Here is a 15483-nt window from a genome sequence, read left to right on the forward strand (position 1 = left end):
CCAGTCACTTCCTGAGCTCCTGGACCCCTGCTGCTTCATTGTTCCTAGAGTCCACCTTAATATCAAGTGAACTGACCCAGAAATCAAGCTGTGGGGCTGTGACCTTGACCTCTGACTGCCGAGATCAAAACCTATCTGCTGTATGAGGTTTGGTGAACCCGTGGGTCTCACCATTCTGTTCTCTCTTCCCAGAGGCCTGTTTCCCTCCCATTTGCTAATCTGGTCTCAGCTGGGGGTGGAACCAGCCTCCTCCCTGGGGGCCCCTGAGGCTTCGGCACCCCATGGCTGGTGGACCCCTGAGCCCTACTCTTGGACAGAGTGGCATGGTGCATCAGGGCGGCCACCGGGAAGGGAGGAGAGCAGTGAGGTGGGATGGGACACTGTCCCCCCAGTGCCCCCCAGTCACAGACACACAGACCAGAGGCAGTGCTCAGCCTTGTATTAGAAACTGTGTCCCCTCAGGCAGCTCCCCTCTGTGCATTCTGGGTGTGCTCTGACAACCGCCAGGCTTCAGTGTGGACTGTCACCATCTGAAGGGACCTGGTGAACGTGCGTGTGCATTTGTGGGATGCTGGGAATTCGCAGCCAACACCAGGACACAGGTGTTCTCCTCCTCAGGGCAGCCTGGGAATGTGAGGTCATGGCTGTGGGCGGCCATCTTCAGGGGCCTCCCTTTGGTGCCTGCTGGTCCCACCCTTGGCTCACCTCCCCACTGAAGTCCTTCCTTGAAGGGTCAGAGATCCGTTTCAGTGCCCGGGGCCAGCGTGGAATGCCTGGTCACCCTGTGGGTCTTTTGGCTCATTTCCTGCCCTGGGAGCTGGGACCCCAACCCCTCGGGAGGAGGGTGGTATGTGGGTGTGTATGTGTGTGTGCATTGGGGAGGTGACTCGGGTGGGGTCTGGGCATTGGGACAGCTAAGAAAGGCCTAGTCGTCCTTGTCCTTGGCACCATGTTTGAGGATGCGGGTGAACTCCACGTAGTTGAAGTTGCCCTTCTTATCAATGGGCGCCTCGCGGTACATCTCGTCCACCTCCTCGTCTGTGAATCTGTCACCCATGGTGGTGAGCAGCTCCCGCAGGTGGTCCTCATGGATGAAGCCTGAGGCATGGCGGGACGCAACAGGTCAATGAGAGCAGGCTCTGGCCTCGCCCACCCACCCCCTCTCAGCCCTTGGAAATCTCACAGCGAGCAGGAAAGGGGCTAGAAGGGTCTCCGGTCCCTCGAGGGAAAAGGACATGGATGAGAGAGTTTCGGAGGGGTCCAGAGGGACCGTCTACGATGTTTTGGGGGACTGTGGCACTGTGAGGGGCAGGGGAGAATGGCTGTGACAGAAGTTGGGTCCGATTTCTGGGAGGTTTAAAGCAGTGCGTCCTGGGCTGTCAGGTGCAGTCAGAGGTGGGAAGCCTCAGGCGCGTGGCTCTGGGAACTTGGGGACAGTGATTCTGGCCTGGCCCCTCCCCCTGTGGCGCTGAGCGCCCCCGTGACCCCTACCCAGCCCAGGCCTCCAGTTGTGCACTGACCTGAGGCCTCCTCGTCAAAGCAGGCAAAGGCATTGCGGATCACGTCCTCCGGGTCTGTGCCGTTCAGCTTCTCCCCAAACATAGTGAGGAACATGGTGAAGTTGATGGGCCCCGGCGCCTCGCTCATCATGCCCTCCAGGTACTCATCTGTGGGGTTCTTCCCTGTGGTGGGCAGACATGTGGCTGCCATCCCCAGCTCTCTGTCCCCAGTGGCCTCCCCATGGTCAGCTTTGTAGACTGGGAAGCGGGAGCCTGGAGGCTGATTTCCTGCCTTCTCCTGGACATCCGGCAACTGTCCCTGCCTGTGTTTGAGGTACTGAGGGCATGCCACAAATCCCTGGCTCCTCCACCATTTCAGGGTTAGACCCTCCCTGCGCCCGGGTCACTGCCTGCTCTCCTGTGTGTTTTACCTCCACCTTTGTGCCAGCAGCGTCCTCACTCTTTTTTCACGGGCCAGGAACTGAGGCACAGAGAGGCAGGGCCGCTTATCCAAGGTCACACAGCAGGTGAGCAGGGGTCAACCACCAAACCTAGGCGGTGTGTCCCTAAATTCCAGAAACGTTTCAGAAGTGCCCACATCCGAAACTTTGACGATGAGCTTGGGTGTCACACAGGCTTGGATTTAAATCCTGGTTCTGTGCCTCGGCTTCCTGTGTCTTTAGCCTCACGGCAGTCACTGGCACAATTCTGGGATACTGCAGTCTCTGCTGGGTTCAGATCCCAGCTGTGCAAGGGGCTGCCACCCCAGAGCATTACATGGAGAATTAGGGTGATGTCTGCAGAGCTTACTATTATCTTTATTTGTTTGTTTAATTCTTCTCCTACAATACATCCTGACCACAGCTAGCACTCCCTGCGCTCCTCCCAGTTCTCTCCCCTCCTCTCCTCTCCCCCAGATCCACTCCTCCTCCATTTCCCCCTCAGAAAGGATCAGGCCTTCCAGAGTGTCAGCCGAACACAGCCAACAAGACACAGTAAGACCAGGCACAAACTTTCATATCAAGGCTGGACTAGGCAGCCCAGTAGGAGGAAGAAAGTCCCAAGAGCAGGCCAAAGAGTCAGCCACACCCCTGTTCCCACTGTGAAGAGTCCCACGAGAACACCAAGCCAACAGCCGGAACATACTTGCAGAGGACCTAGTGCAGAACCACGCAGGCTCCATGGTTGCTGCTTCAGTTTCTGTGAACCCCCATGAGCCCCAGTTAGTTGATCCTGTGGGCCGTGCTCTCCTGGGAGGACACTGTTCTTTAACCCGAAGACCACATCCGATCCGTGGCCCCACCATGCGTACACACGTGTTTTTCTGGGAAGCTATTTAGGACCATGCAGCGTCAGGAATGCAAAGCGCTAAATAGGGGGTGTTGCCTGACCAGTGGGGGAAGCCCTTCTGAGCCTGTCCCTTCTGAGCCTCAATCCCTTGCCTTCTTTTTTTTAAGACACCCAGGGGAGTTCTTAGCTGATGAGGACCAGCCCTTCCTCCCCTGGACACAGTTTTTTCCCTCTGGGAGGCTGAGAGGATCCAGATTAGTGTTGGGCTTTCTTCTTGGGAAGGGGAGGCCTGGCCTGGAGCCGGAAGGATGGGCACTCTCTTTCCTGTTCTGGACTGCTGGTCTCCCACCAGACCCATGCCGTGCGCATGAGGACACAGTGCCTGTTATACAGGCAGGCCAGTGGGCATGGAGCAGTGCCAGGGACTGACTGGGGCTGGCCAGCCCAGTGCCATGGCATCTGCCCCAGTCTGGCATCTAAGAGTGGCTGTCGGTGGCGAGCACCCCAGAAGACGTGCACCCTGGGGCCTTCCATACTGGCCTCAGTGTATCCATTTGAGCAGTGGCAACTTGGACTTGACTCCTGAACCCTTTTGGCCCTGAGACCCTGATCTTGGAAGTGTCATTGGGGGTAGAGAGGGGAGCTCTGGCCTCCCTTCTAAGCCTCGTTTTCCCCTTTCATATCGCTGCTGGGGCTTTTCTTTCAGTGAGAGTTACCACACGAGCCAATACACAGAACTGACTTTCCCCCGGGAGTGAGCCTGTCCAGGCTCCTGTGCTGTATGTGCTCCATGCCTCAGTCTTCCTCTCTATTAAGTGGGCAGAGTCAGAGCAGGACTCCCTGTAGGTTCTCATTTCACTGTAAGTGCCAAGCAGCTCCTCCCTGTTCACCTGTCCTACTCACCCAGAGAGGCCAGCATGTCATGCAGGTCCTCCTTGTCGATGAAGCCATCCCGGTTCTGGTCAATCATGTTGAAGGCCTCCTTAAATTCCTGGATCTGGGACTGGTCAAACATGGCGAAGACATTGGACGTAGCCCTCTGGGGCCGCTTCTTGGTGGTCTTGGCCTTGGCCCGCTTGCTGGACATCTTGGCTTTGGGTGTTGGGGTTTCCCTGCAGGGAGGGGTGTGGGGTGATGATGGGCATGGAATCTTCCTGCCTCCCCCTGGTGGCTTTTAGATCTAAGCTTGGCATTCAGGACCTCCCACGGGCTTGGGCTTCCAGCCATCTAGTTCTTTCTGAGAGCAGCCTGTGGGCCGTGAGCCTGAACTTCTCCTCATCTGGGAATGGGGGCAGCGAACCATCCTGCAGCAGGAATGAGTTCATTTGGTGTCTAGAGAGCCCTGGAGTGGGGAGCGGGGGGGGGGGGGCAGAGAAGGAACTACTTCTGCCGTGACTGGGTAAAAAAGGATTGGCTTGGCGCCAACCAGTAAAGTGCTTTGTTTATTTCTTGATAGCTTGTGCCCGTCTCAGTGGCAGGGAGGCAGGGCCCTGCCAGGAGGGGGTGACCAGTGCCACTCTACTGACACTCCCCTCCCCCAGCCCTCCTCCTCCCCCTGTACGCCCCAGCCCTTCCCTCTGGCCCTCCCCTCCCCCCAGCCTTTCCTCCCTCCCAGCCCTCTCCATCCCCCTATAACCTCCCCCCCCACCCCCACCAGCCCTCACCATTCCCCCGCACTTCCCATTCCCCCCGGCTTCTCCCCTCCCCAGCCCTCTCCATCCTCCTGTATTCCCCCAGCCTTCTTCATCTTCTGCACTGTTTGTGAACCCCGTCTGGTCTCCTCAGGGACCCTGACTGGTCCCTAGTGGATGGCAGTTTCATCCTGGGCCCTCCATCACTCCCTGTACATTGACGCTCCCTCGAGTTGAAACTACAGGTCCATTGAGACCTGGCCTTTTGGCCTTGGGCCAGTCTCCCCTATCCCATTCAAAAGCAGACCTTCACTTGTCTCCTGAAAACCCTCAAAGGGTGGTGCCACTCTCTCTCCAACCCCCTCCACCCCCCAGCCTGGTATTGAAGGCCCCAGTGTGTTCTACCCCCTCTGACTGATCCTGGCCCAGCACAGTGTCCCCTTGATGAGAGATCATCACCCTGATGAGCTCCGGCATGCCACAGCCATTCCAGGCCTTCCTTCTGGAGTCCCTGGGGTGCTGTTCTCCACCCTTATCCTGACAACCTACACTCACAGACTCCCTCATCCCTCAGCGCCTGGGCAGCCCACAGCAGCAGGCTAGGAGATGGCTCTTTAGTGAAAGGTTATGTGAGCCCCGCTGTACAGATGTGGAAACTGAGGCCAGGGGAAGGACTCAACCTGACCCCGTCATAGTTTGTGGGGAGAACACATCTCAGGATTTAGTGTGGGCTTCCCCTCAGCTGGCCAAGGCCCCACCCAGCATGTCGGCCCCTGGACCCGGGGTCTGTGCATTACCTCCTTTGCCCCTTCCTGTAGTTCCCTGGTGGTCTAGGGTCACGGTCAGCCCCAGCAGGTCCCAAGGCTACATCTGCCTAGAACCTGGAGCTTCCAGTTGGGTAAGGCCCAGCAGGCCCCACCGCACACACCAGGCTTTGGTGGTTTGTGTGTGTGTGTGTGTGTGTGTGTGTGTGTGTGTGTATTGCTGGTGCTGGGTGGAAGTTGGTAGGAACTGGTGTGTGTGTGTGTGTGTGTGTGTGTGTGTGTGTGTGTGTGTGAGTGAGTGTGTGATCGCTGACCCTGGAAGCTGCCCCCCTCTTCTGTGGCCCAGGCTGAAAGGGTCATTGGCATTCCTAGCCCCTCCTGTCTGCAGCCGGAGCTCTTAGGTAGGGCAGGCCCAGCCAGGCTCCCCTACCGTTTGTCACAGCCACCTGTATCCCTGCTTGCTTCTTCCTCAAGAGGTAAATGAAGGCCCCTGAGAAGGGTGGAAACCAGGACACCGTGCTAGGCTGGGATCAGTGGGTGGCAAACTTGGCTCGTGAAGGGCCAAAGGTGTGGCCAGGCAGTTTCTAGACTTGGTTGAGTGATTCTTGGTTAAGTGTCCTAGACACCAAGGCTCAGACAGCTGGGAACTGGCGCAGTCCTAACTGGACCATTCTTGCCCACCTTAACGCTGACACGGTGGCAGAAGCCAGCCGGGCCCCTTACTCATTACTAGTCCCCACAGCTGGGGCATGCTAGGCCCTCCGAGCCAGCTCATCAGAGAAGTCCTCTTATGTCCTTGGAAGCATCCAGAGCAGCTGGAGGGCAGTGAAGGAGCAAGGACCAAGACCTCCCCACCTCACCCTTCTCCTCTGGTGCACATGGCAGTGGGGTGGTGTGAGGGCGGTCACCACCCCTCTCTCCTGCAGGTGTGCAGGGTTGTGGAGAAAGGAGACCTGCGCTTTCCTCTGACACGGTTTTCCTCATACACGGTTTTTTGGGTCAGGGACACCCCCAACCCGCTCCCTGGCAACTCTACAGTCACATAGCATGGAGCTCTGGGCGTGGTGTGTATGTCTCTTTAGCAAAAGGACACCCTGGACACTTGTTTCCTTGTCCAGAGACCAGTTTTCCGGGGCACAGGACCATCAAATGTCCATTTCCGGGCCAGGGTCCCCTGTAGGACCCGAGCAAGGCAGCAGCCCGGCCCACACCACTAAGCGTGCCACGACCCTCTGAAGCCCGGCTTAGGCTCGGCCTGACCACCTACTATAGCTGCCCCGGCGCTGCGTGGGCTCCCACCTGCTGCCGAGAGCCGAGAGGAGACGTCGCTGCTGCTGCTGCTGCTGCTGCTGCTGCTGCTGCTGCTGCTGCTGCTGCTGCTGCTGCTGCTGCTGCTGCTGCTGCTGCTGCTGCTGCTGCGGTGCTGGCTGGCAGCAGCTCCGGCGGGCTGCTGGCTCCAGGGGCGCAGCCGGGCTTGGGGGGGACCGCGGCCGGGCCTTACAAGGGAGAAGAATGCTCGGGGGTGGAGTGGGGGCGGGGCCGCGGCAGCCAGCCCGGCCTTATTAGGCCTCCGCTGGGAGGATGCGAGGCTGGGAGGGCGCTCTGGGAATAGCCCTCCTCGTCGCTGCCTCTGCCTGTCCCGGGTCGGCCCAGGCTGGCGCGTGGAAACTGACTGAGGTGTCCAGACTGGCAAGAAGGGCGGTGCCTTCAGGGTTTCCCAGCTCTCTGACCGTTTTTCGTTTTTTTTTTTTTTTTTTTTTTTTTTTGTTGTTTGTTTTTCGTCCCGGAGGCTCCTGCTGGGTCAGTTTTCACCAGCCAAGTATGGTCTTTTTTTCAGTGAGAGTCCCAGCACAGGGCTCCCAACAGCAGCCGTCCTACGTTCCCTGGGGAACTTTCTAGCCTTTAGCCATTTTGTAAAGAGTTGCCTGGCCCCAGCTACGCGGCAGCTGATACATCCGCCCAGGGAGCCCTGGGAGAGAGGCGTGCCACTGTCTAAGACGCGGGACAGTTCTGAGCAGAAGCGTTCAGTGACATGGGTTGACATGAAGTAAGGGCGAGGAGCTAGCCAGATCTAGGGGTTCACTCTAGTAATTTCGGCATTTGAGAAGCTGAGGCAGCAGGATTGCCGGCATGGGGTACAGCCTGGGTTCCAGGTCAGTCTGAGCTGTGGAGTGAGGCTAACTAAACAGAAGCTGCCCCGAGCAGCAGCTCTACTCTCTGCCCCGGGCGACAGTAGAGGCGGCAGGTGAAACACCCCCAGAACTAGAACTTTCCAAGTTCGGTGTAAACGCCAGAAGCCACAAAGGACAAGACTGATGGGTTTCAGTGCAGGACATTTAGAGAGCAGACAGAAAGCAAGTCGGGGTGTGTGTGGGGGGGAAGATGGTTGGGCCCAAGGGGCAGCAGGAAGTTGGGCTAGGAGGGGAGGGGCGCTGGAAACAGTTCAGTGCTTCAGCCAATAGGACTTGGAGATGGATCACACTGGAATGAGGGGGGGAAAGTTGGCTCCAAGATTAAAAAAAAAAAAAAAATTTAAAACAGTATTTTTGTGAAGGGAGCTGCTGTGGAGGTCAGTGGACATCTGGCTGGAGTCCGTTCTCCCCTTCCTCCGTCTGTGGTCACGCTTGACAGCAAATGCAGTCACCACCGAGCCTCCCTCCCAGGCCCTGGGATTTCAGGGGCAGCTGGAGAAAGGGCTGTGGTTTTCTTAGTTGGCCAGAGTGGGTGTAGGTGGAACAGACTTGGGAGCCATCCGTTTTGTCTTGGATGCATTAATTTTTGGAAACTTTCTTTTCGGATAATTTCAAGCATACAGTAAGGTTATACGGATAGTAGAGAAAAGGGACTTCACTGAGATTCTCTAGTTGACATTTGGCTCTTCACCCTTCCCCTACGGGTATGTGCGTATTCCCCAACACATTACTTACTGTGCCTTTCAATTACAAAATGTTTTAGTATATCCTGAAAGGAAGGCTCTCTAACATACTGATAGCATCATTACCAGTATCATAAGATTTAACATTGATTTAGGTATCTAACTTACAACCTATATTCCAGTTGTGCCAGGTGTCCCCGTAATTTCCTGTATGTTTATTCCGGTCCAGGGTGTGTGTGACAGGTCGAGGTGCCAAGGGCATGCTATGGAGGTCGGAGGATGGCATTACTGAGCTGGTCCTCCCCGAGGGCATCCTGTGGCGGTTGCTGGATGATGTTATGGAGTTGCTCCTCTCCATCTTTACATGAGCTCTGTCGACAGACCCCCTCACCAGGCCTTTGGCACAAACTCCATTCCCTGCTGACTCATCTCACCAGCTTGCAACTTTCCAAGTTTTTTTGTTTTAGTTTTATTTAATTTTGTGTATGAGTATAATATACATGCCATAAATATACACACATATGCACATACATACATACATTTTTTTGAGATGGTCTCATGTAGCACAAGCTGGTCTCAAACTCTGTCTTTAAGGATGCCCTTGAATTCCTGATCCTCCTCCTCCCCAAGCGCTAAGCTTACAGGCAGTGCCGGGGAATCAAACCCAAGGCCTGCATGCTAGACAAGCACTCTCTATCAAGTGAGTTACATCCTTCTACAGACAGACAGACATGCGCACACGTACGCACTTTGAATCAGACCCAGGAACTCACAAAGGTACATAAAACAAGCATTGAGCAGAGTACGTTGGCGTGTATTTTCTAATCCCTGCACCCAGGAGGCAGAGGGAGGAGGACCTCTGAGTTCAAGGCCAGCCTGATCTACAGAGTGCGTTCTAGGTTAGCAAGGTCTACAGGGTAAGATCCTGTCTGACGGAAAAGACAAGGGTTGTCCCATGGAGCTGCGGGTCCAGCACCCATTTCCTTACCTTTTCAGGTGAATACTGCTCCATGGTCTGAATATTGCCATCCACCTTTGGTTGGATATTTAGGTTGTCTTCCTGTCTTGATTATTGTGCGTGCTGCTCAGGCTAGTTCAGGGACAGAGGCCCTGCTTAGCGTGCGTGAGGCCTAGCAGTGCAATGGACAAAAGGAAATGAATGAAAAGTGCTGCTTTAAAGTTTGTTTAAATTTATTTTTAAGTGTGTGGGTATTTCATCCGTATGTCTGTGTATCAATAGAGTGCCCAGGCCGGAGTCACAGATGGTTGTGCGCTGCCATGCGGGTGCTGGGAATTATAAGGTCCTCTAGAAGAACAGCAAGTGCTCTTAAGAACTGAGCCAAGCCCCCCTTACACACACCCTTTTTTTTTTTTGAGACAAGGTCTCATGCAGATAAACCTGGACTTGACTTTGATATGTAGTTGAGAATGATTTCTAATCATCCTGCCTCTACGTCTGAGTGCCAGGATGGCAGGTTCCTGCCACCATTCCTGGTTTTATGGTGTGCTTGGGATTGAACCCAGAGCCTCAAGCATGCTAGATGAGCACAGCACCCACTGAGCTTCATCTCCAGCCCTAACACTGCTTTTTGTTTTCTTAGTTTGTTACTTACTTACTTACCAGTTTTTAGAGACCGGATTTCTTTGCATAATAGCCCTGGTTGTCCTAGACTCACTTTGTAGACCAGGCTGGCCTCAAATTCACAGGGATCTGCCTGTCTCTGTCTCCCGAGTGCTGGGATTAAAGGCATGTGCCTCCACAGCTTGGCCTTGTTTAACCACAACTGGCTGGCTGCTTTGCTTTTGAGACAGGGTTTTACTGTATAGCTGGGGCTGGCTTTGAACGTACCAGCCTTCTGAGTGCTAGGATTACAGGCATCTACCGCCATGCCATGCTGTTTAAACATGGCTGTAGAAATAATCTCAGGTCCTGCCTTCAGGCATTTGGGGTGCTCGCCCGGATGTGGAATTGCTGGGTCGTATTGCAGTTTTGTTTTGTTTTTTTTTAATTATTTTTCCTTTCATTGAAAATGGATCTTTTTTCCTCACATAATATATCCTGAGTATGGTTTCCTCTCCCTCTACTCTTCCCAATTCCTCCTCCTCTCCCCTCCCATATGGATCTACTCCTTTTCTGGCTCTCATTAGAAAACAAATAAGAGGAGTGGACCTGGGGGTGAATGGGAGGAGAAGGGGGGGGACTACAGTAGAGATGTAGTATATGAGAGAATAAAAAAATAAGAATAAAATACCAAATAGGCTTCGAAGGGATGATACTAATCAAATATACCAAAAGGAAATATAATAAAACAAAAAACAGCACATCGGAGTTGGACTAGACAAACAGAAGGAAAAGAGCCCAAGAGAAGGCACAAGCATCAGAGACCATTCCCAGCATAGCTCTAAACTGGAAGCCACAAGAGGGTCTGCAGAGGACCTGGTGCAAGACCCGTGCTTATTGTCTCAGTCTGTGTGAGTTCATATGAGCGTTGATCATGCTGATTTAGAGGGCCTTGTTTCCTTGGTGTCCTCCGTCCCCTCTGGCCTTTGTATTCCTCCAGCCTTCTCTTCCACTGGGCTCCCTGAGCCCCGAGGTGAGGGAGGTATCCTGTTTAGGGCTGAGTGTTCCAAGGTCTCTCTCTCTCTACATAATGCCTGCATGCGGTTCTCTGTATTTGTTCCTATCTGCTGCAGGAGGAAGCTTTTCTGGTATGGCTGAACAAGGCACCGATCTACGAGTATGGCAGAATCATTAGGAGTCATTTTGTTGCTCCATGTTTTTTGGTTTTGCTGTTGTTTGTTATTGCTGTTTCTAGAACAGCAGTACTTGGTGTTACTCTAGGTCCTTGGCCTACCTAGTCTCAGGTACTTGGTCAGGTATGGGCTCCATCCTGTGGAGCCCCATAAAGTTTACTCCCATAACCTTCGTCCTTAGCATATCTTGCAGGCAGGGTACCTTTGTAGATCAAAGGATTATGGCTGCTTGGTGTTTATGTCTTGGTGTAGTGTGCCAAATACCTTCCTGGACCAAAGACGTAGGGCGTGAAGGCTTTCTGTAGCCGTCAGCTTGACTTCTCAATGTTCAGGAAGTCGGATAGGCGTTGTCTTCAGCAATGGAGCCTTGCTCTCAGTTTATGGAGAATGAACTATAGTCTTGGCAACAGCCTGGGTTGATGGGGATTCCCATGGGATCCCTTTGGCCAATGTATCAATTAGATGTACTCATTCCCAGAACTGGAAGTTTCATTTGGTAACGGGCCTGTTGGGACTCTGTCTCCCCATTATTTGAATTTTGTTTTAGGAATCTTATACTGTTTCTGTACTACCTCTCCCCTGGCCCTTAATTTTAGCTGCCTCTCCTTGTATTCCCTCCCTGTCATCCTCTCCCCTCCTCACTTGATCCTCCCATTCCAGTCCCCCCCCATCCGTAACTATCTATTCTATTTTCCTTTTGTAACAAGATCTATCTGTACCCCTGTCCCTTACTCCATACCTAACGTGTGGTTCTATGGATTGTAGCTTGGCTATCATTGACTTAACAATTTCTATTCACATATAAGTGAATACATACCATATTTGTCTTTCTGGGTCTGGGATAATTCACTCAGAATGATTTTTTTCTTTGTTCTGTACATTTACCTGAAATTTTCATGATGTCTGTCCTTTTTAACAGTTGAATAATACTCCACTGTGTAAACATACCACATTTTCTTTATCCGTTCTTCTGTTGAGGGACATCTAGTTTGTTTCCAGTTCCTGACTATTATGACTAGAACAGCAATGAACATGGTTAAGCAGGTGTCTCCTTATGGTAGGATGAAGCATCCTTTGTGTATACGCTCAAGAGTGGTATAACTGGATCTTGAGGTAGATTGATTCCATCTTCCTGAGGAACTGCCACAACTCATTTCCATAGTGGCTGTACAAGTCTGCACTCCCACAAGCAATGGAGGAGTGTTCCCCTAACTCCAGCATGAGTAAGAGCCAGCAGGAGCCAGCAAGACTGTCACTATTGCCCTGAGCCATTCTGACAAGTGTAAGATGAAATCTCAAAGTAGTTTTGATTTGCATTTCCCTGTGACTAAGGATATTGGATATCATCCTGTTTTTATTACTATAGCTTTGTAGTACAATTTGAAATCGGGGGTAGCAATAGCTCCCACAGTTCTTATTCATGATTATTTTAGCTCTCCTGGGTGTTTTGCGTTTCCATGTGAAGTTGAAAATTGTCCTTTCAAGATTTGTGAAGAATTGTGTGGGTATTTTGATGGGGATTGCATTTGTAGATTGTTTTTGGCAGTATAGCCATTTTTGCTATGTTAACCTACCAGTCCATGAACATGGGAGATCTTTCCATTTTCTGATTATCTTCTTCAATTTCTTCCTTCAATGTCTGGAAGTGTTTTTTTTTTTTTTTTTTTTTTTTTTTTTTCTTATTAGTTACATTTTGTTAATTCTGTATCCCAGCTGTAGGAAGTTTTTATCATACAGATCTTTCACTTTCTGGTTAGAGTTACCACTAGATAACTCTAATAAATCTAATATCTAATGATATTATTTGAGGCTATTGTGAAGGGTGTTGCTTCCCTGATTGCTTTCTTAGTCCATTTGTCATCCATATATAGGAGGGATGCTGGCTTTGCTTGTTTGTTTTTATTGCTTTTCTGGGTTAGGGTTTCTCTGAATAACAGCCCTGGCAGTTCTGAAATTCATCTGTAGAACAGGCTGGCCTCAAACTCAGAGATCAACCTGCCTCTGCCTCCCGAGTGCTGGGATTTAAGATGTGTTATTACTACCCAGCAGGGCTGCTATTTTTTTTTTTTTTTTTTTTAGTCAATTTTGTATATAACTACTTTGCTGAATGTGTTTATCAGCTGTAGGAGTTTTCCAGTAACTTTTTATGGACACACACAGTCATATCATCTGCAAATAATGATACTTTGACTTCTTCCTTCCCAATTTGTATCCCTTTGATCTCCTTCCGTTGTCTTATTGCTCTACAAAAAAACTTCAAGTACTATATTGAATGGATATTGTCTTGCTCCTGATTTTAGTGGAATTGCTTTCAGTTTCTTTCCATTTAAGTTGATGTTGGCTTCAGGCTTGCTACAGCCTTTCTTGTGCTTAGGTTGGTGCCTCATATCCCTAACCTCTCTGGGACTTTTACCACGAGGGAGTGTTGAATTTTGTCAAAGGCCTTTTCTGCATCTAATGAGACGATCATATGGTTTTTGTTTTTCAGTCTGTTTGGTAGATTACATCAGCTGACAATGAGAAAAAAAGACATCCCTATCTTATTCCTGAGTTTTGCTGTGATGGCAGTGGCTTTATTTATTTATTTATTTATTTTGAGGGTCTCATGTAGCCTAGGCTATCTCCACCTTGCTATGTAGCTGAGGCTGTCCTTGTACTACTCACCTTCTTGCCTCCAAAGCGCTGCCGTAACTGGCGTGTGTCATCAGTCGCCAGCCAGGCCTGTCTCTGTGTCAGCACATGGGATAGTGTCTGTTTTCTTGCAGGGCTCTTTCTAGCTCAGGGGGGGTCTTTTCTGCTTCCAGTTTGCTTAGAGCTTGAGCTTGCACAAATGTGGTAGGTTTTATTGAATACTTTGTTTCTGTTCGGCTACCTTTAACCTCTTGATGCAGAAATGTGTTTGTTTTGTTCAGCTGACATTTTTGGAGAGCCCAGGCTGGTCACTCCTGTCTCCCAAGTAGCGTCTGGGACTACATCATTTATTATTAAAATCACTGTATAGACTAAGCTGGCCTGGAACTCCGAGAAATCCACCTGCCTCTGTCAAGTCCTGGGGTTCAAGGTGTGTGTCACCATGCCTGGCCCTACTCTAGTAAGAATTATTTTTTTTATTCACCGTTGTGTGTGCGCGTGCGTGTGCCACAGCACATATGTGGAGATCAGAGCACAATTCTCAGAAGTCGTTTCTCCCTTTCAAACGCTTTTCCTCCCTGGCGATTTGCTGGCCAGCACTGTCACGCACAACATCGTGCCCCTCGGCACATCCAGTCAGAAAAGCCATAAAATGTCTCCCCTGCTGGCAGCGTGCCCTGCAGCCACCTAGTTAAGGCAATGCCTGCCGGAAGTGTGGAGTTCAGGGAAAGGCGCAGGCTGTAGATTTCAATGTACAGGCTGCTTCTAGCCAAGGCAAATGAGGGTCCAAATTTCCCTACTGCCTCGTTAGGCCTCGTCTCTGCTGATGCTCTAGAGATAACTTCCTGTGTTGGCTGGGATCTCTCCAGAGGCTGGAGCCAGGGGTCGGGACCTGCTGGAAGCCTTGTTCCCTACCTGGCCCTCAGGGTCTTCCCAGCTCACATGTCTGAGCTGCAGTGTGGGCCTTCGCCTCTGCTTGCTGAGCCCTTCGTGGCCTCTGGAGTTTCCTGCCTGTCCTTTGAGGCCCACGACCTGCTCCTTCTCCCCCAGCTCGGTCATTTAGGGAGTTCTTGGCGTGGGGACTAGAACCAGGGCCTTGTGCATACTGGGCAAACCGTTTCTCTACCATTGAACTATATTCTCTCGTTTTTATTTTTGAGGTAGGTCTCACTTTGTTGCCCACGGTGGCTTCAAACTCCTGAACTCAGGTGGCCCATCTTCCCAGCTCCCAAGCAGCTGGACTGTAGCTGTCTTCCACTGTGCCTAGCACCCCCTCCCCCGGCAGTGCTGAAGATGACACTTGCTTTAACCCTGAGCCCTTCAGTCCTTGGGGCTCTGCTCCGTGCTGGGTGGTGAGCACTGGGAAGAGCCTGACTCTCTCCCTCAGGAGCCTGCATCTCTTGGGAGGAGGCAGGCAGGCACTTCTCATGACATGCAAATCACCACAGCAGTGACAGCAACGGGAAGCAGGTCCCTGTGTACAGGCATGGAGCACAGAGTACAGCAGGAGGCTTTCCACAGCTCGGCCATCCGACTTGGGAGCAGAGGGAGAAAGAGATGCAGGATGCGGTGTGGGAGCACCTCCAGGCCCTGTGCAGGGCAGAATCCGGGGAATCTCACTGGCAATACAGCTGAAGGGGGCTGTCACCTCCAGTGAGAAAGCACATTTTCTCTTCTAGGCAGATGGCAGGCTGAGGTTCTGAGCAGAGGGCCACACAAAGTTCCCTCTGCCTATATCATGGCTGGATCCTGGAGATTGCTACTCCATTGCCAGAGCCAGGAAGCAGTCCTGTCTTCTTCTGTACTTACTGACATGGGCTCTGCCTAGCCTCCAGGAGCAACTGCTCCCTTCTCCTCTCCTGAGCTCCCTATGTTGCTCTAGAAACTTGGTAACTAAAAGCCCCTAGCTGGACTCGAACGGACCATGGGGAACAAGGCTTGGGCTAAAGCAGGACATTGGGTATTTTAGGCTCTAAATGTCTGGGTAAGGGAGTGCTGCCGGGGACATTCTTTTATTGGAGGATGTGGTGGCCAGGTGG

The 15483-nt window shown here is 52.0% G+C and overlaps 1 protein-coding gene across 3 annotated transcripts; it reads right to left on the reverse strand.

Moving 5' to 3' along the window:
* Nucleotides 1-424: 424 nt before the first annotated feature.
* Nucleotides 425-6877, reverse strand: Myl9 (myosin light chain 9). Of its 3 annotated transcripts, none has more exons than XM_060382947.1 (5): nt 6572-6877; nt 6484-6511; nt 3693-3901; nt 1521-1682; nt 425-1098 (listed from the first exon to the last, which is right to left on the reverse strand). In XM_060382947.1, the coding sequence occupies exons 3-5, from the start codon at nt 3874-3876 to the stop codon at nt 926-928; spliced, it is 519 nt and encodes a 172-aa protein (XP_060238930.1). In that variant the 5' UTR covers nt 3877-3901; nt 6484-6511; nt 6572-6877; the 3' UTR covers nt 425-925. The 3 variants fall into 3 exon arrangements, with proteins under 3 accessions (XP_060238930.1, XP_060238929.1, XP_021506643.1); XM_060382946.1 differs by having other exon boundaries at nt 6557-6877; XM_021650968.2 differs by having other exon boundaries at nt 6484-6874.
* Between the last annotated feature and the right edge of the window lie 8606 nt (nt 6878-15483).

The sequence above is a fragment of the Meriones unguiculatus genome, chromosome 4 (genome assembly GCF_030254825.1).
Source record: "Meriones unguiculatus strain TT.TT164.6M chromosome 4, Bangor_MerUng_6.1, whole genome shotgun sequence".
Classification (NCBI taxonomy): Eukaryota; Metazoa; Chordata; class Mammalia; order Rodentia; family Muridae; genus Meriones; species Meriones unguiculatus.